Below are 20,961 nucleotides of genomic sequence, written 5' to 3' on the forward strand. Positions count from 1 at the left end.
TACTACGACCTAAATGTATGTACTCTTTTTGTGAAGAAAAAGTACATACTTTTGAGTGTGTAGCAGAAGAGTATGCAAGCTTTGGGACATACTACTTCGTCATCTTTAACGGACTCTGTTGTTTAGTTGCGGGCGTCCCGTCACTGTTTAAACTGCCCTGTCAATCGTCTTCGTCACAGTTAAAATCCTCCACATTCAGTTTCATTTCCTACCGCATCAGAGAGCATGTTGATCTGCCATTCGTGGGTCTTTAATGCAGAGACTCTCCTCGTGTGTTTGCAGTTTAAAAGTTAATGGCCAAACGTATCATTACAAAAGTTCACAATGCTGCTGCAGGTGAAATATAATGTGGATAACATTGATTAAATATATTTTCGTCAGGTTAAATACTGATAATTGAACACTCAAGCCCCTTAATCTAAACCTCGCTACTTAACCGTCGGACTTGCACATCCGTCATGTTTGTAGTTTTTTTAACACTTTTTATCCGTGTTTGTAGTTGTAATCGAAACGAAGACTGACAGGACCGTGGCGGAGGATTCGTTGCGCAACAGAAGCTTTCCATTGATGTATGTTTTTTTAGGACAAAATTTGGCCGAGATACAACTATTAGAAAATCTGGAATCTGAGGGTGCAAAAAAAATCTAAATATTGAGAAAAATCACTTTTAGAGTTTTCCAAATGAAGTCCTTGGCAATGCATATTACTAATAACAATACATTTTTGATACGATAGGAAATTTACAAAATATCTTTCCTTAATATCCTAATGATTTTTGGGACCCATCCAATGTATTGTTGGCTATTGCCACTAATATAGCTGTGCTATTTATGACTGGTTTTGTGGTCCAGGGTGAAATACATCTACACTAAAAAGGTATAGTAGGCATAGAACTACAACAACAACAACAAAAAACTGTCAGAAACATAATACAAGATGTTTTTTCACCAATTCTCTCAAGCAAGTAACAAAAACATAACCTCTAGAATCCTATGCTGAACCTGAACATCTGAGTTTTTTTTTTTTTTTAAAGTAAAGAAGTTGGTACCACCACAAGTAACATCAACCCCTGGGTCCCATGTGCTGGTGGTAAATGACTCAAGCCATTGCACTTAGCACCACTGCGCCCTTGAGTGAATCTCTTAATCTGTCTCTGTGTCTGGCCTTCTGCAGCAGAGCTCACAGCTCACAGCTCATTCGGAGTCAGGAGGATCCAGGTTCAAATCGTGCTCTAGGCACTTCTCGGTTCAATCTTCTTGTTGTGCCCTTTATATAAAGCACTCTGCTGCAGTAGTGCCCTGGCACGGCTGCCTCTGCAGAGCTCAACCCCCTACTGTGCACCTGTAGGATACGAGGAGTGACACAGTACATACAAATTCACTCGTTCCTGTGCAAGAGTTGCTTGACACATGTGTGGGCTCAAAAAGTCTGATATTACTAGTGAAAATTATTGTTCTTTCCATTGCAATCAGTTTATTATATTACATAGTGTAAATAAATATACAATAACAATGTTTTTTATATTAATATATATATTGAAAGTTATTTCACAGAATTTGCTTTAATCAGACTGGCTGCCTATTTTTCTTTACCAATTCTCCAATGACTTTTCCAGGCATGTTGTGACTTTTTAAATAGAAAATATTAACTAATGAATCATTCAGACAAATGTGTGAACCAGTTCAAACAAGTCAGTGAAAACAAATTAAAAAAATGCTCAAATGCTCATAAACTAGACATCACTATGGCTTGTAAGCAAGTTTACTCTAAACAAAACCAATAACTAAGTGATTAAATACTTTATAGCAAAACATTACTATGTTTTAATATTAATATATCATATTAATAATACAAATATTCATGACTTTATCACCCCTAGAAAGGACGATTTTTAAAGTCCTTTTAAAAGATTTTTTTTTTTTTTTTTTTTTTTCAAGTATAAATTAGAATTAGATTTTGAACCCTAAATTATTAATGTGGTCTCATTCTTTTGGATTTAAAGGGATAGTTCACCCAAAAATGAAAATTAGCCCACGATTTACTAACCCTCAAGTCATCCGAGGTGTATATGACATTCTTCTTTCAGACGAATAAAATCTGAGATATATTAAAAATCCAAGCATTATAATAGCAATAATAGTTGCTCTATTTTTGAAGTCCATAAAAAAATGCATCTGTCCGTCAAATAACGTGCTCCACGCGGCTCTGGAGGGTTAATAAAGGCCCTCAAATCGATGCGTTTGTGTAAGAAAAATATCCATATTTAAAAATGTATTTCATTTTTTTCTATGGCTCTGCATCAGCCGTCCCCGCGCCATCACTTCCGGTGAATAAGGTCAAAATACATGCAAAATACCGGCCCGATCATAGATATATACATAGGCCCCGTTCACATCGCAAGTCTTAATGCTCAATTCTGATTTGTTGCTCAGATCCGATTTTTTTGTTTGACTGTTCACATTACCTTTTAAAATGTGGCCTATATCTGATTCCAGTGTGAACTGTTTGAGGTTTCAAACTAACCCGCATGCGCAAAAGAACAATAACAATGACATCAGACGCAGCACGCTGTTGCACTAAAGTTCGGGAGGTTATGGAGGAAGCAAGCATTTTCGCTTTTATTTCAAAATGTTTGTGTAATGGAAGCCGTAACATTAATGAGCAGGTGCTGAAGAGGACAAGAACGAAGAGAAAGAGAGCAAAATTGGTTATTTTGGCCTTTTGCAGGTTTAACGGCTGACAGCTGGGTTTATCGCCCATAACACGGCTAATCTCGTTATAAAATGGGCAGGTGATGCGACCACGACCGCTTCGGTTGTTAGAATCATTTGCTTCTTTAAATTAACCTTTAAGACTCTTTACCTTCCTTTGGCACTGAAGCCACGTTCTTCTGTGTCCCCGTTCTTTCATTTCGTGTGCTATTTTTTTTAAAAACGGAGCGATTATGGTAGGATCCTTCTAGTTTAGCTTGAATTGAAGTATCTCCCCATATACTAATTAGGGCTAACACCTCACTCTCCCTCCAGTGACTCGCTCCATCGCTGTTCTCCATATCTAGTCAAGTTTTTAATGTTACTGTCTGTGTCTGTTGTGTCTAGGGCTAACTCGCCGGCGCATAATTGTGACAAATGTCGACGTAGATTGACTTAAAAGTCGCATCAAATCCGCCTTGGTTGTTCACACTGCGGCCGCATTGAAAAAAATCAGATCTGGGTCTGATTCAGGACCACATATGTATGTGGTCTAAATCTGATTTGAAAAAATCAGATCTGGGCAAGATTTGAGTGTTCACACTACCTCTGAAGAAGTCTGACCTGGTCACTTGACCCCCAAAAAATCCGATTTGGGCCACTTTTGCCTGCGGTGTGAACGGGGCCTTTGATTCCTCTTTAGTGCCTGCGCGGATTGGTCAAATGAGGCATCTACGTATATATATCTTTGATGGCGCTAGGATTTTGACCTTATTCGCCGGAAGTTATGGCGGTGGGAATACTAGATGACATTCGTCTGATAAGAGGTAAAAAACAAAACAAATACTGTTCGGTTTCTCGCAGAAACCGATCGTTTCGTGTCTTAAGACATCAATGTGTCGCCACAAGCTGCATGGTTTAATAAGGATTCGTATGTCTATGTGTTTTTACTCTCATTGCTCTCATACTCTAAAATATCCCCATTGACATGCATTATACGAGTATCACACTGCAACGGTTGGAGTTATAAATCTTCAGAAGAAACAAAGACACCTACATCTTGGATGCCCAGGGGGTAAGCAGATAAACATAAAAATTTCGTTTTTGGGTGAACTAATATATAAATATTTCATTTGTAAATGTTCCTGATAAAATAAATAAACTAAACAGCTGACACAAATTGCCTTCTTCCATATGAAGGCTTTCTATTTAAAACCTAAAAAAAAAAAAGGTTTAAAAGAAAACCAGCACATGGCCAGTGCTTTGACACATCACAAATTCTTTTATGTCTCTGCTTGCCTTTCACACTCCAGTGAAAGGAGGACGCTTGAAAAAAGAAGAAAGCGATGGCATCTTTTGAAGTTTCATTGTATAGGAAAATTTACATCATAAGGCACAGAGACAATACTGGTAATGCACCAAGATCCAGATACAGTAGGTTATGTTCTGTGACTGACAGTAGAAGCAGATGCGTTTTAGATAAAGTGAAGATCTTTTAACAAAATAAAAGCCAGCTGAGAAGTGAAGAAAGAGCTGTCTTTGTAGCAAGAGAATTCCTCATTTAAAAATAAGAACCTCTCAAAAAATCTATAAAATACCTTCAAATTGTACGTACATTTAAATGTAATTTCCAACCTGTATGAATTTCTTTCTTCCATCGAACAAAAAAGGAGATATCAAGCAGAATGGTAGCTGCAAACCCCAGTATGGCTCTCAGTCACTAACATTCTCTATAACATCTCCTTTTGAGTTACAATGAAGAAGGAAAGTCATACAGGTCAGGGTGAGTCGATGATGACAGAATTGTAATTTTTGGGAGAACGGTTCCTTTAATTGGTTGGAGAGAGAAGGTCTGCAGAATTTAGGTTGGAATCTCTTTGTTTTCTACCTGAGAGCTGAGCTGGGTCTTAATCCAGTTGAAGTAGTAGTTCAGGTCACTGCCCTCCATCAGGTCACGTCCCCAGGCAGCCAGCTTGGCTATGATCCTCGCAGCCTGAGGGGAAGAAGAGAAATGTCGCACCAGTGCTTGGAAAAACGTATTTCTGTTAGACGTGGCTTTCATACAGATGCTTGAATATAGGAATATTAAAAAATGCATTGTCGGGGCTGTGACCTAGTGGTTTGCACACTTGTTTGGGCACAATAAGCTGTGGTAATGAAGACAAATAGAGTTTAAATAGAGCTCATTTCCCAATGCTGCTCTCAGTCTCTCTCCCCCGTCATTCCCTCTCTCTGCTCTCCTCTGCATAAAGGACAATTAACAGCACTAACTGTGATAAGTAATGGCGACGGTTGCACTAGATCCATCTGAAACATTCAACATGAAATTAATCATTCCAAATGAATCATTTCAGCCAAATGAACATGCAACTGCTGCAGAATATGCTCACATTATTGGTCAGATGAAGTGATTCTCTGAGGGCTCTTTCACTCCCTACTCTGTGTGTGCGCTATGGTAATGAATGCATTCAGAGCCATTCTGATGTTTCCACAAGACATGACATTTACTCTGCTTGCCATGCAAAAGGGAAACTTCAGAGTGTTTCATTAAGAGCCGAGGTGAGGATGGCAAGGGGAATCAATACCATCCTCACGCAGTTCAGCACCCTGCGACCGCCGTCTGCCTGAAGGGTAATTAAACTGTGATGACTTCATGCTGTTCTGCGTGTGAAGTATGTATCCTTAAAATGAGAGTATCCTCGGAAATCGTTTTGCTTTTGAGTGAATGGTCAAAACTAAGCATGGAAATGTCTTTGATGAATTATTGATGGACCCCATTCTACCAATGGGCTTTCAAACAAAAGGTTTAAATTGAATGGCCCTGAAACTGAGTTCATTTATCTGGTTGCTGTTGAATTTAAAACAAATAAAGTATTGCTTTTAGGTACAAAACACAATGCTATTAGCAGAATACTGTGTGACAGACCTTGGACAACACCTGAAATTGGTAATAACTGGTGATTCCTCAATTTGTCGATCTGTTTGGGCAATAAAGTAATTGCAAAGTAATTATAGAGCAAAGGGAGGAAAAGCTAACTATGCTCAGTAATTACTTAAGGAAAATGGATTGTGTGATATTGGTTCATATTCCACGGTGACTTTGTTTGAAAGTAGTTGAATGTTGAACCATCAGTAAACACCACCAACACATTCCTGAAATTGTGAAAATCAAGCATTCTACGTTAGTTCAGGCCAAAAATTCCAACTCCGCCCATATCAGCTGATCCGATTCCTATCCACTCAAATGGCAACTCTCAAACTCTCAAACAGGGCAACTTACTTAAAGGATTAGTTCACCCCAAAATGAAGATTTACTGATAATTTACTCACCCCAATGCCATCCAATATGTTCATGTCTTTCTTTCTTCAGTCAAAAAGAAATTAAATATTTTGAAGAAAACATTCCAGGGCTCGTGTGAAGACTAATACAAACACCCTTTAGCAAAAAAAGGAGGTAAAACCACGATATATCCCTAATTTTGAAGTTGAAAATTGAGTGTTTTTGGTAAAGGCCGTTTGTAGTCTTCACACGAACGCTTTGTAAACACGGGGGCGGTACTTCTGTGTACGTCTAGCGTGACCGTTCCGACGTGATTACTTCATCCTTAACACCTCGCAGAGCTGCACAAGATGAACAATTTAGGTTAAAAAGTATATTTATTTTAAAATGAAATTGAAAATGGCCGGTCGTTTCGCTAGATAAGACCCTATTCCTCATCTGGGATCACGCAGAGCCTCTGGAATTCATCGAAGCACTTTGAAACTGCATTGATTTTGACCTTCAGCATTGTGGTTACAACTGAAGACTATTATATGATGAAAAACCCTGGAACGTTTTCTTCAAAATACTTAATTTCTTTTCGACTGAAGAAAGAAAGACATGAACATCTTGGATGGCATTGGGGTGAGTAAATTTTTCACTTGCATTTTGGGGTGAACTAATCCTTTAAGCGTATCTTCAATTCAGTCTGCCTGTTTGGCTGCTTCCACTGCCCACTGGTTTGCAACCCACCTCCACCCCAGCTCCTCCTTAAACTTGTGTTTAACCTAACCAGTGTCATTCTGTTGTCATTGAGGCATGCTCTGTTCTCAATGGGGGATTTACGCTGCCCTCCCGGTTTAAAAAAATGGGAGGTTGTCCACAGAAGCTGCTGCTGTTCCCTGTCTTGGCTTTTCATGGAGCTCATGAAAGGATGGGGAATTTAGAACAGAGCCATATCGTCAAATGTAAATTGTGCAAAATATGCCTATAAAAAGTGTGTCTATGGTGTTTTTGAGTGGACCTGACTGAATTTAAGCTTTTGTACTTGTAGAAGAAATTACTTTTCTTTTACAGAAGAAAATATGAGGTCAAAGCAGGTCAAATGAGCTTCTTAAAACACACTAAATTAATTTCACTGTAATGACAAATAATTTAAGGAATTTTGAATTTTGACCTTATTTGTAATAAAGCACTATCATCAGTAAAAAAAAGTTGACAAAATTATTAAATACTCTACCTAGAATAGCTGTTTAAAGTTCGGGTATGAAAATGTGAAATAATGTTACAATTTAAAAATAATTGTTCTTATTTTAATATATTTTAAAATGTGAAATGTAATGTATTCCTGTGATGGCAAAGCTGATTTTTAGAGTTCGGGTATGAAAATGTGAAATAATGTTACAATTTAAAAATAATTGTTCTTATTTCTATATATTTTAAAATGTGAAATGTGATGTATTCCTGTGATGGCAAAGCTGATTTTTTCAGCAGACATTATTCCAGTCTTCAGTGTCACATGGCCATTCAGAAATCATTATAATAGGCTGATATGGTGCACAATAAACATTTTATTATTATTGGCCCCACCACAAAAAACTGATAAATAAAATAAAATAGGCCTAGTATTGTTTTTGAGCCATGTAACCTTAATAAATAAGGTTATGGCTCTAAAAACTAATATCCTAACTCTAGGATTTTCTAAATCCTCTAAAAAAAAATTTATACTTAAAAACAGTCCAAAATAAGGACAAATAATCAAATTACGAGCAAAAGCAGAAATAAATACAGCAGAACAAACTTATACAAATAAAATAGAGTTATTTTCATGTAGGTCTAAACTAGATAGTCAGGTACAAAAATAGTAATCAAATGTAAAATATCACTGCATAGTCTGCATACAATTAGATGTCACTGCATATAAATATAGATTAACCCTTTTTAAAAGTTATTTAGGTAAGTGCTAATACTCAGGTATTTTTTTTTTTTTTGTCTTTTGTTATCTCTATTTTTATATAGCCAATGACGATATTTTCCGTCTTTCACTGTTGGGCGACTATTAACTAATGTAGTTAACTAATGAACCTTATTGTAAAGTGTTACCAAAAAATTCTACTGAACTCAAACATTTGGACATACACATACACATATATATATACACATATATATACACACATATATATATATACACACACATACATATACATATATACATATACATATACATATACATATACATATACATATACATATACATATACATATACATATATATATATATATATATATATATATATATATATATATATATATATATATATATATATATATATATATATATATATATATATATATATATATATATATTAATCTGATAGCAACTTACCATGTGAACAGTAAAGAGGTCTTGACGGTTCAGCATTGGAAGGAAATATGACCAGGCTGTATTCTTAGTCTTCTTGGCATAGTCAAAGAAGATATTCACTCTCTGATGATTTTCCTGCATGGTAGAGCAAAAGACCCGTTATTGCAACATAAAATAATTTAATTAGAAAAGGTGAGCGATTATAGAAAAAAATATCCCAGACACATCTTCAGATATACAAGTTCCACAAATGGATATTAAAAAAGGTTAATGATAACACACCAGTGAATTTCATCAGCAGTGCTTTCCTGTATCAGTTTTTTTTCTTTTATATAATTTTTTTTTTTTTTTAAATGTATAATCATATTATTTTAGGTAATCTGATTATTTTCTATAATGAACCTCCATTTCACTGGAACTACAGCATGACCTATACATGGTAGCATTGTTATGTCCTTGAAAAATCATGTAAAAAGACACTTGACAAAACAGCACATGCAGAGTGAGACAGACTGTTCATTTCTTCCATTTCCCCAGAGACACATTTATAAAATGAATTGATATTTAAAATGAAAAGATGAGCCTGTTTATCATGGTTTTAAAATTATAACCACTTTGCATATGAATAGAAGATCTCATCAGAGAGGCATAGGCTAAATGAGTTGTGAGAGGACGAGTCATTGTATGAATACAGAAATACTCAGTATAGACGCTGCAGAACACAGAACCGCAGGCTCCATATAAGCAACTGAGAGTGGGTTTTATGAAGGCCATCGGCACAAACTTAAATATACAAAGAAAAAGCTAAACTAAAGCAGGAATGACAGAGTGACATTAGAATTCAAAATCAGCTCGAGGACCTGACATTTTTTCTTTTTGAACATTTGCAAAACCAAGGCTGTGAAGAGACAAAAAGCTAATGCCATAGAAATAACTGTCCGCATTTCTCATTTCAATACAAACTACACATTTTAACTGAGATAATACAGGGTCAATTTGTGTGTTATAAATGAACACTCCAAAGCTTTTAAAGTCTGACATTAGATTTCTGAAATGGTGTGTGTTTTTACCTGCAGAGTGTCATCGATCAGGGTCAGGATGTACTGAACTGTTTGCTCCTTAGATATATGAGCCATAAGGTTGAGGAAGGTCTTTGCACACTACAATAAAATAGAGGAAATAGTTAAATCCATAGACTTGCATAGAAATACAACATTATCACAAAGCTTTAATTTATATAAAAGGTCTGTGTTCTAAAAACTAACCAAAAATAAAAACACAAGCAATGATCTAAAGCTCTGCAGTTTGGTTATGCAAAATTAGTGTGGTACATTTCCTCTTTTTAAGCTAAACAGGGTGGGAATTGCAAAACAAATCCAGGAAGAATGTGATATGAACCTGATGTCCTTCTTTTGTCAGAATTGCTTGCTTGTCTTCAGAAACGGCAACCTCAAACTTCTTAATAAACTCGCAGTCCTCGGCTGAGATCATTTGGCCCCTGAAAAGCATGAAACTCACCAGTGACTAAAGGAAGATAAGCTCAACAAAAGGCAATCTAACAAAACGCATTAATTATTCACATTTGTTCGGCATATTTGCTCTCACTTGCTTTTTTCTTAGTTTTAATCTGTCCAATAGACAGATTAAAACAATATATTAATTCTCAAGAGCCCCCAAAAGTACACCAGGTTGCTCTCATCTGTGGAGAGCTGATGGGTTGGGGCTCATTGATAAAACTGTCACTTAGTCCCATTGGGTCCTATTGATCACGTACATGTGTCATTGCGGATGAAAAATGTCAGTTATTCAGTATAATTTCAATAATTACAAATGAAAAATATACTCTTCTAATTAGATCCAATATAAGTATTGTAACTGTTTCCTATACGTCGCTACAATAGACATATAATGTGTTGTTGAGCTCTACCTTGTTCCTTCAAACCCTATATAAAGCAATAACATAAACCCATGACACTCTCTGAACTGTAATTTTGGACTTTTACTCTGTATGCAAGATAAACAACCAATCATACTTGTGCTATAGCCTTCCTATAGATTTCAATTATCGTAATCAGGGGCGAACTGAGGCAAAAAAGTGGACTTTCTGGCACAAAGCGGCCCATTACAACCAGTCCGCAACACGTCAAGTCACCTTCATTTATATAGCGCTTTTTACAACAGATTGCTTCAAAGCAGCTTTACAGTGATAATAGGAAATTAATTTTGCTTTTGAAGAAAAGTTTTTAATCTCGATATAAACTCACTAGCTCATTACGCACAGCAATTTTAAAACCCACTTACTAACATAAAAATATAGATGCTATTTATTCAGAAATATAAATGCTATTTTTTTTATTGAAATGCTTATCATTAACATTAATGAATGATTGGCACACTTCTTTAGGTTATAATGTGCACCAGTCTTTCCTGGTGCACATGGCAATTGATAAATCATTTAGAATTTTTTTTTTACACATTTTGAAATCTTTTCCATACAGTGAAGTTTAATATCACAAAAGTTCAATACCTACCATAAAATCAGTCCATATAAAGCAATGCTATGGTCTAAGACTTAGTATGTAGTGCAGAATGTGGACTATTTTATGGTGCCTTTCTAGTTGTTATAGTATTTGCCCTTTCAGGAGCTTGACATCTGTCATTTTATGGAATAGAGCTCCAATTGTTTAAAAATTCAAGTTATTCATTACTATTATTCATTCTTCATATATATTAGCAATGGGCCGGCCCACATTGTCCAGCAGCCCACCGGGAAAACGCCCGGTGCTCCCGATGGCCAGTCCGCCCCTGATCGTAATGTCACATAATGTCTGATTTTGAGTTTAGTTTGAGCGCACTCGTAGTTGGTATGGTTTTTCATTGTTAGATTAATTAAATTGACCTGTTTCTCATTTTTTTCTCTTTGTTAACGTTTATAGAGCTTGTTATCAGTTATTTCTTTGTTCTGATCTCGTCAATTTTTAGTGGTTTTTCTGATGATTTGTGCAAATATTCTGAAACCTCTGAGTGTTTGATATTTTGAGTTTGTGTTTAATAAAACAACTGCTGTGATTGAGTCCTGCTCTTTTTCTTTACTGCAACCTTGCTGTGACAGAAGATCAGAACTGATTCTCATAGGGGGATCGTTCCCTCAAGGAACACACAGAGGACTTTTCAGATCTTGTCCATTATGACAACAGTCTGTGTGTGTTTTTCTGCAGACAAAGTCATGTAATTATTAAACAAATAATTATTAATTATTTTTAAAAAGCTTGATTGACTGATGTTAATGTAACACTGTAATTTACTCCAGTATTGGCAAAGATAATTTTTTGATAGCCATTATTTCAGTCTTCAGTGTCACAATGATCCTTTTGAAAGCGTTCTAATACATGGATATGGTGCTCAAGAAATATTTATCGATGATGAAAATACACTATATTGCCAAACGATTTGGGACTTCTGCCTTTACATAAACATGAACTTTAGTGCCATCCTATTCTTAATTCGTAGGGTTTAATATGGAGTTGGCCCACCCTTTGCAGCTATAACTAGGGGTGCACCGAAACTTCGGCGGCCGAAAATTGCATTATCGGTTTCGGGCCAAAAATAAAAAAAACAGCCGAAAACGTAAACCGAAAATGAATGTCACCCGCCCCTCCCATCCGTGCGCAAGCGCTTAGATTTCACTCACGGTCGAGCTGTTATCACACGACGCGTCTGCCTATCAAAGATTAAGCATGTCAGCGGTATGAGAACAAATACAGACGTATCCAGCTGAACTACCCATTGCCAGAAGCGACAATCCCCTTGACTACTGGTGCGCGAACAAAGGCCGATTTCCATTGCTTGCGCGGATTGCCGCAGGATGTTTTTCCATGTCCGCGGGTTGAAGCGACCCCATTTATGTGATATTTAGACCCGGGAATGCAAATTTTAGCCTGCCAAAAAAAACACATATTTTACCCCCCAAATGCCATTTTTCCCGGGGAACAGCGACAGACAGTGAGAGACTATTCAGTGCAGCATCTCATGTTCTTAATGAGAACCTTTCTGTGATTTTATGTGCAGTTATTCAGATAATTGTGGATCTTTTTTTGCACAACTGTTAAAAAACTATTTTATTTGATGGAACATAAAACTTGAAGAATAATATTAGGCCTATTTGGCATTATTATTTATATTTATTGTTGTAAATTCATAAAGTGTACATTTTTAAAAGAAGCCATTTTCAGCTTCAGTTTCGGTTTTCGGGCCAAGTGCATCCTAAATTTTCGTTTTCTGCCCAGAATTTTCATTTCGGTGCATCACTAGTGTAGCTACCTGGCTTAATAATTGGATTGAGTCTTGGACTGGTGATTCCCACACTTTATTGCGATCATCGTTGGACACCATAAACATCGCCATCATGCATTGCGGGAATCAACCCGTAAGAGCTTGTTCTCCATTTAAACCAGAAGCTAAAAACTCCTTGCACCGTGAACCGTCGATGCTAAGACCTTGTGCATCTAGGCCTCGTTCCATACTGAACTGTTTGAACAACACTCAATATATCCACATCCTCTGCACAACCGGATGTCAAAATAAAAGACCTTCGTTATCATAACATAAATGAAACCAAAGAAAAGCTGGAAAACAAATACCACGCAGAAATACAAATAAGTAATCATACAGTATAAAGGAATATGAATAATGATAATAATAATAATAATAATAAACAAAGCAAATTATTAACAACTAGCTATAATAGCTTCAACTCTTCTGGGAAGGCTTGCCACAAGGTTTAGGAGGGTGTTTAGGGGATTTTTTGACCATTCTTCTAGAAGTGCATTTGTGAGGTCAGGCACTGATGTTGGACCAGAAGACCTGGCTCGCAGTCTCTGCACTAATTCATCCCAAAGGTGTTCTATCGGGTTGAGGTCAGGACTCTGTGCAGGCCAGTCAAGTTCCTCCACACCAAACTCGCTCATCCATGTCTTTATGGACCTTACTTTGCGCACTGGTGCGCAGTCATGTTGGAACAGGAAGTGGCATCCCCAAACTGTTCCCACGAAGTTGATATGCTGAAGCATTAAGAGTTCCTTTCACTGGAACTCAGGGGCCAAGCCCAATCCACTGCATCCGACGCTTTGCGTTGCACTTGGTTAGGGTTGGGTATCGTTTGGGTTTTTTCCGATTCCGGTACCAAACTGATACTTTTAAAACGGTTCCAGTGCCTAAACGGTGCCTGAACCGATACTTTTTTTTTTTTTTTTTAAATGGCCACAAAACGAGGTGGATAACATTAAATGGCTTTTTATTTATTTATTTAAATTGAACCATTTATTAAAAGTTTAATGTATACTTAAATGTATGAATATAAATAAATACAAAACACAATTGACTTATTTACAAATTATAATTGACTTATTTACAAATTCACAGTAAAACCTAAGCCACCTAACCCAAATACAACAGGCCTAATATAACTCTAAATAACAGTTACAGTAATAACAGCAGTAGTCTGTATTCTTGGTATGCTACAAACCAGCTTCCAGCTTCAGCTTTATTTTGAAATATGATCATATTCTCTGGCTAAATATTTTAGAACGCATCGCCTTAATGTTTCCATGACGACGCGTCATGTTTCTCACATGACACACAGCAGCCACAATAGCGCTGACAGCTCAGCTGTATCGGGTTTATTTCGTTTTCTCTTTTTATTCAAAATATTCACAAACTTCTTAACTGTGTCACGAACTATCTGATATTCAAATGTGTGAGTGAATGTGTGTTAGTTGATCTATAAAGCGCAATGGGCGGCGCCATGTTAGTTTGCGCCTCAGAATCGGATCTGTCGGATTTACAACACTTGAGATCATTCTCGTCTCACGAAATACATGAAAGTAAGTGACCAGTGAACTGGAAGAAGAATAGAGTAAACTATATAGTTACTATATAATGTGCATGTATCTGATGTGAATAAAACATGTAACGTTAGTCAAATTATAACCGCCTGAAAGGATTGTCATAGCCTCTTTCATAGACATCAGTGTGTGTTTTTTGCTATCAGCCTACTTATGAGCATTTAAATGTCTGAAACCTGAAATAAACATGATGTGGTTGAAAACACTGAATAGTTGTCATGAGTTGTGATGTGACCAGCGCTGAGCGTCTGTCTCTGGCTCGGTGCCAGCCAAAGCACCCGAAAGCACGTTTGAATTTTGGCACCGAAATGAGGAACCAAAATCTGCGTTCTGATTCGGTCCGGTACATACCGGTTATATAAGTACCGGTGCCATATTGGAACCGGATTTCGGTACCCAACCCTACACTTGGTGCTGTAAGGCTTGGATGAGCTGCTCGGCCATGTAAACCCATTCCATGAAGCTCCCTACCCACTGTTCTTGAGCTAATCTGAAGGCCACACGAAGTTTGGAGGTCTGTAGCTATTGATGGTCTGTAGTTTGGAGGTCTGTAGTTAGTGACTTCTGCACACTCAGCATGCGCTGATCCCGCTCTGTGATTTTACGTGGCCTATCACTTCGTGGCTGAGTTGCTGTTGTTCCCAATTGCTTCCACTTTGTTATAACACCACTAACAGTTGAGCGTGGAATATTTAGTAGTGAAGAAATTTCACAAATGGACTTATTGCACAGGTGGCAACCGATCACAGTACCACGCTTGAGTTCACTGAGCTCCTGAGAGCGACCCATTCTTTCTCAAATGTCTGTAGAAGCGTCTGCATGCCTAGTGCTTGATTTTATACACCTGTGGCCATGGAAGTGATTGGAACGCCTGAATTCAATGATTTGGAGGGGTTTCCCCATACTTTTGGCAATATAGCGTACTTGTGCTGCTTAATTTTGTAGTTGAAATTTGTTTGATGAATTAAAAAAAACATAGCAGAGAGGGCTTTTGTAATACAAGAAGCAGATGGGAAATGGTAAGCTCTCTCTCTGTTTACATTGGACACTGGACAACAAGAAAAAGTCAACTTGGATCACATTAGGGCTGCAACGACGCGTCGACGTCGTCGATGACGTCGACTACGAAAATACGTCGGCACATTATTTACGTTCTAGAATGGAACAGAAGATCTAGAATAATGGCAGCTTCTGCTCCCGGGCATAGTGAAAATTATCATTTATCATATAAAGCCAGACCGCGACATTCAAAAGTGTGGGAGTACTTTAAACAGAAGCCGAATAAAACTGTGCTTTGCTCGCTCTGTAACGCCGGTTTCACACTGCGCGCGCAGGCAGAGCAGAAGCTGTGCGCGTGGAGAGCGGGAGCTTTCACACTGCCAATCAGTGTTGCCAAGTCCGCTTTTTTCCGCGGAATTGGGCTACTTCTACACTGTTGCCGCGGGCTGTGTCTCATGTCCGCGGGTTGAAGCAAAAAAACACACATATTCAACCCCCCGAACGCGATGTTTACCAGAGAACCTCCCCGAAACGCGATTGGGCTTGTTTTGAGTAACGAATGGGTGGGTTTTGTTGTGAAAACCTGGCAACCCTTCCAGTGTTCTCTCGCGCAGCTGAACCGTGGCGCGTGTATTGCAACAGACGGTCACATTTTCCGGGGTTCTTCTCCGACCCCAGTACGTCTCGTGCTTTTATTTATTATGGGCTGCATATATCTCCTGTTAATGCGACCTGGTTCCCCTCTGTCCCAAACACATGTGCATAAAACATGCTGTATGTAGGTAGTTTACATGATTAAAGTAACATTAAAGTTAAGATATGCGCCTCTAGCTTTAATCATTTAAATGTGTCTTTGAAGTTTGGGCAAAAACTTCTGGCAGCTTTAGTCGTTGTTTATGCACATGTATCTTCAAAATAGACGACTAGTTATACTATATTAAAACTATGCTGAAAGCTCCTGTATGTGAACCTTTTGCAGATAAATACAAGTGCATTTTCGTTTACTATTGACACAAATCAATAAGTAAATCATACTCAACTACTAGCCTATAGTAAACAACTTTTCCTAATTAGGCCTACTCTGTATACATTTTATGATGAATAGTATCATTATATATAATGTTTAAAAAGCTTCTTGTGTTCATATATTTCATTATAAAATGGCATACTATGTACACTACCTTTCCTGAAATACAATTAATATTGTCATCATTCATTGATTTCATGTTAAAATAATATACAAATTCACTACCCTCTTTGAAATACAATAATCAGTAAAAAAAGAATCATAAGATTAATCTGGAAAATAATCGTTAGATTAGTCGACTAATCGAAAAAATAATCGTTAGATTAGTCGACAGAAAAAATAATCGTTAGTTGCAGCTCTAGATCACATGCACTTAGGAAGCCAATCATATAAAGACCATGACTTTACTAGTCGCTTTTTACAACAGTGGAGAGGCTCTGACTATACTACCAGTATATATCACATATGGGTTAGAAGAGTAAACAATTTTTATCTTCTTGGGTAAAAAAAAATACTTTGACTTAGTTGGTAAATAACATTAAGGGAGGACTATGCATATAAGAAATGACAAACCTTAAAATATTCAATGTCAGAAACAGACAGCCACTCACGCACTACCTACATTATAACAGTCACAAGACAATGACACAGTTTCCTTAAAGGATCTAGACCTTGTTCCTGTTTTAGAGAAGTATTACACTAAAGAAAATGATCAAACATTCAAATCTCATTTTATTTGAACCAAAGAATGAAACCAAGATGTAATCCAAATTCTGAAGTGTTTTGAACTTTTTTATTCTTGCTTCATAGTAAGAGTAATAAAAACTAGTAAGCTGACAACAGAGACAGCATTTTAGGCATAATAGACTTCAAAAGTTTAGATTTGTTAAAACAATCATTCACAAATGAAGCAAGTCTGTTGTTACTTTATTAGGGACTCAATAAATAGGTTTAAAGTCGGCATGAAATGAAAGTTGCGATAGTCTTTTCTTCCTTATTGCAACGTATATTTAAATTAAACGGATTCTCGAACAAGAAAAAAAATGTAGGGTGGAAGTTGATTTTGTCCATCTGGAATTCACCCTTAGCCAAGAGTTTGATTGACAGGTGATCTGACCAATCATAATGCGGAATCAACCCTTTTGTCCAACAAACAAACCAGAAAGGAAAGTTAGTAGATTAACATTGGTGGACTTTAACTTTAAAAACAGTGTGTATTGATACCTTAGTATGTATTGATAACATCCTTCTAATGTTCGTTTATGTTTATTTGGTGTTATAACTGGAAGGAAGAGATGATCAGTTCACATGCCGCTTGAACTGAGGCGCAACAGTGATATGTCGCCACACAATAAACGTTATTTATTTTTTGAATTTCTTAACTGACAACTTGAAATCTTAGACTTTGCTTCATATCAAAAGTAACCTGCTCTGTCTTGTCTGTCGGCGTGTTGTCAGTGTCCTCTTTCCACTGCGTGAGAACATGTGTGGCGTGAGAGTGCCATGGCTTGTCGGACTTAGCAACAGTAACTAAGGGGGGCGGGTTTTCGTGAAGGGTCAGTTAATAGAGACAAGAGCGTATTTAGGCCACGCCCACACCGGGGGGGGGGGAAATCCACCGCTCTCCATTGACTTTGCATTGCGTGAGGCTGCCTCATTGTCATTTCGGACTTATAACAAAAAACAGAACAATGTCTAAAAGCTGATATGTGACATGGTGTACAGCAAACAAGCTAAAAAACACAGAAATACGTTTTTATAAGCTGTCGACCCCAAAAAACGAGCGTTTAAGAAGATAAAAGTGGATACAGGCAATACGAAGTGACGCTTCAGCAGGAAGAATGGGTACATTTTGGGATCCTGACACTCAGTATGTCTCAGTATGTGTATGTGTGCAGTAAACATTTTGTCACTGTTAAGTCAAATATCCAAATGTCCGTTTTATATATGATATTTCCTGTCGTTGATTACATTCCGCTCTAGTTGCCGTAGTTCTCAGTGTAATATGACCTGTAGCGCTCTGTCTCAATGGCCTGAATCCACTTTTTTGTCCTATAACGCTCGTTTTTTGGGTCAACAGCTTATAAAAACGTCTGGGTTTTTGCTTCTGGGTTTTGTTTAGCTTGTTTGCAGTTCACTTTGTCACATATCAGCTTTTATACATTGTTCAGTTTTTTGTAATAAGTCCGAGATGACAAGGAGGCCGCCTCCCGCAATGCAAAGTCAATGGAGACGGTTTGATTGTTTTCCCCCCCGGTGGGCGTGGTCTTCAGATTATGACGCGTGTCGCTCTGTCTCTATTGGATCACTATGGTTTACTATTGCTGTGATCTCATGTGAGTGACAGGTTGTCCCGCTCTTGTGCCAGTAAACACATCATCAGAGAAAAGATGTCATTGCAAAAGGGAAGGAGAAGTTATTCCGATTAAAGAATACAAAGGCGAATTAATTTGATAAAAAAATTATTATATGAACGGATTAATCATTTATAATAAATAGTGCAATATTCCATTAAAAAAAGAGTTTTAAATGGTGAAGCACCATAATACTTTTACAAAAGCTCAGTATCTTGTGACAGCATTCAACGAGGCCCAAAAATTCAGTCAGATTTCAGAATGTAGTGTCTAGTAGAGAAATATAGAAGCAGAATTCAGATGTACTCACTGGAGGTAGGACTGCCAGTTGACCTTGTTTGCTCGGACCTCTGCGGCCTTGGCTGCGATGATGTTGGTGGGGACGGCAGCATCCACTGCCCCTCGGATATCCATCTTGAGTTCTTATATATTAGGACCTTAAAACTGAACACAATATCAAATCGTGATGTGCTATCCCCCCTGGAAAGGCCACCAGGAAAAATACTGCAGCATCTGTAACTCACTCCAGCTAGCTCCACTCAAAAAGAGGTTAGAAACGTAGATAACACGGTGAGAAAATTGTGAATAAAGATTACATGATGTTACTGCGCAAAAGAGACGGTGTTGTGTTGTTCATACACAGTATAAAACTGAATTAGCATCGTAGTAGGGGTCGTGTAACAGCTAGCTAAGGTTGAACGGGTAAAATGGCGAATTACAACTTAATTTAAAATGTAAATGGGATTAATTAATTTTGTCGGGGATGATCATATTCGTTATATGTCTTCTAAACAAAACTACCGACGTTCCTGAATCGACAGAGCCAATGACAACAACAGCTAATGTATGAAAACAGCGGGTTGGAAAGGTAACATTAGCGCCTTGCGTCTATGTTCAATAAGACAATGCTACACAGTTATCAAGCAGTTATTTGTAAACACGACAAGCAATATTTCTAATAGAAAATAGAAATATGTTTGACTTCACGTACCTGCTGCCTTTTGCTGTCAAATTGCTACAAGACGTCACGGGATCAATGTCACGTGATGTTGTCATGTGAGCGGGCCAGCAAGTTAACCCTTTAAAGAGTCATTTCAGTTTGATTCAGTGACTCGAATCGTTTGTCTCCAGGGCCGTGCGCAGGGTTTTATAAACACCGAGGTCCCAAAAATTGAGTTTGCTAGCGGGTTTAACAGCCCCGGAGAAATTGTTGATTTCCCTGATCTACATAATGTGCATTTTAAGCCACTGTCCTCGTACGAGGACATTATATTTGAGTGAATTTCTCTGACACCATACATGTCAGGGCTTCTCAGAGATACCAAATGTTTTGAGGTTTCACCAGGACAACAACAGCTCCTTGGTCTTCTAAAATGACTGAATTATCAAATTTAGCACTCTTATGGAAATATAATAATATTTTGTAACTTATGTGACAGGACTTAAAAACAGGACATGTCCTGGGAAAACAGGACGTTTGGTCAACCTATTGTAACTATCATTTAAATCTGACTCATTTTCAATTTGCTTGTTATAAATCAACATCTCAGGAAAATGTTATGGGGTTACCAATCAAAATATTACTTTCTGTTACAAAACAGGGCATTGATTTCATACATGTCCACTATAAAGGACACAACAAGGAAAGAAATTACATATTAATGTTCCGATAAAATATTAGATGTTATTATGATGTTGTCAACTATTACTCCCATTATTATACTTCTTTTTTTTATTAGGCTACATGTTGCTCCAAGAACACATTAATATGCAAATTAGATACAGTGTATAGATACATTGCATTGAATGGGAAAGCCCATGTATGGCCCTTTTACCCACATATTGCATAAAGTTAAATAATATATCAAATCAATCTGTTATATCTTTCATAACATAGTTTGGAATCATCTTTAAACTAAGTTTGGTTAAAAAAAACTGAAACCTGAAGATGAATTGGTGAATGAAAAACAAAATCCCATTGTTTTTGCCTATACATGTGATTTTCATGTTATTTTATTTTATTAGTCCTGGTGTCCACTTATGAGGACATAGCATAACATATGGATTAAAAAAAATGTTATGCTAAACAATGCAATGACATGAAAAAATACTACATTCAAAAGACTTTGTTTTCCTGGGTCTTACGAGGTTAAGACATTTGAAGGACAAAATAATGGATAAGATTTAAAACCATGTCAGTGGACAGTAGCATAATTATTTGTCAAACCTGCTCTTCCTCTCTCATCTCCATCTCCATCACCTTCTCTCTTTCTTTTTCTCTCAGTCTCCATATCTTTCCCTGTATCTCTTTCCTTCCCAAGCTTTGATGAATACATTTGCATCTGTGTCAGTGAAGAAAGTAAA

At 37.3% G+C, this 20,961-nt stretch overlaps 1 protein-coding gene across 2 annotated transcripts in view; it reads right to left on the bottom strand.

The window, feature by feature from the left end:
* The window catches only part of atp6v1h (ATPase H+ transporting V1 subunit H), a 74,307-nt gene extending 54,648 nt beyond the window's left edge, over window positions 1–19,659 (bottom strand). For both annotated transcript variants that reach the window (XM_079819653.1, XM_079819654.1), the window contains exons 1-6: window positions 19,589–19,659; window positions 18,908–19,041; window positions 9,713–9,812; window positions 9,385–9,474; window positions 8,336–8,449; window positions 4,579–4,683 (exon numbers count right to left, since the gene is read on the bottom strand). In XM_079819653.1, coding sequence (XP_079675779.1) covers window positions 4,579–4,683; window positions 8,336–8,449; window positions 9,385–9,474; window positions 9,713–9,812; window positions 18,908–19,011 — 513 coding nt within the window. In that variant the 5' untranslated portion in view covers window positions 19,012–19,041; window positions 19,589–19,659. The remainder of the gene's footprint in view (window positions 1–4,578; window positions 4,684–8,335; window positions 8,450–9,384; window positions 9,475–9,712; window positions 9,813–18,907; window positions 19,042–19,588) is intronic.
* Between the last annotated feature and the right edge of the window lie 1,302 nt (window positions 19,660–20,961).

This window comes from Gobio gobio (genome assembly GCF_949357685.1).
Source record: "Gobio gobio genome assembly, chromosome: 6".
NCBI classification, from domain to species: Eukaryota; Metazoa; Chordata; class Actinopteri; order Cypriniformes; family Gobionidae; genus Gobio; species Gobio gobio.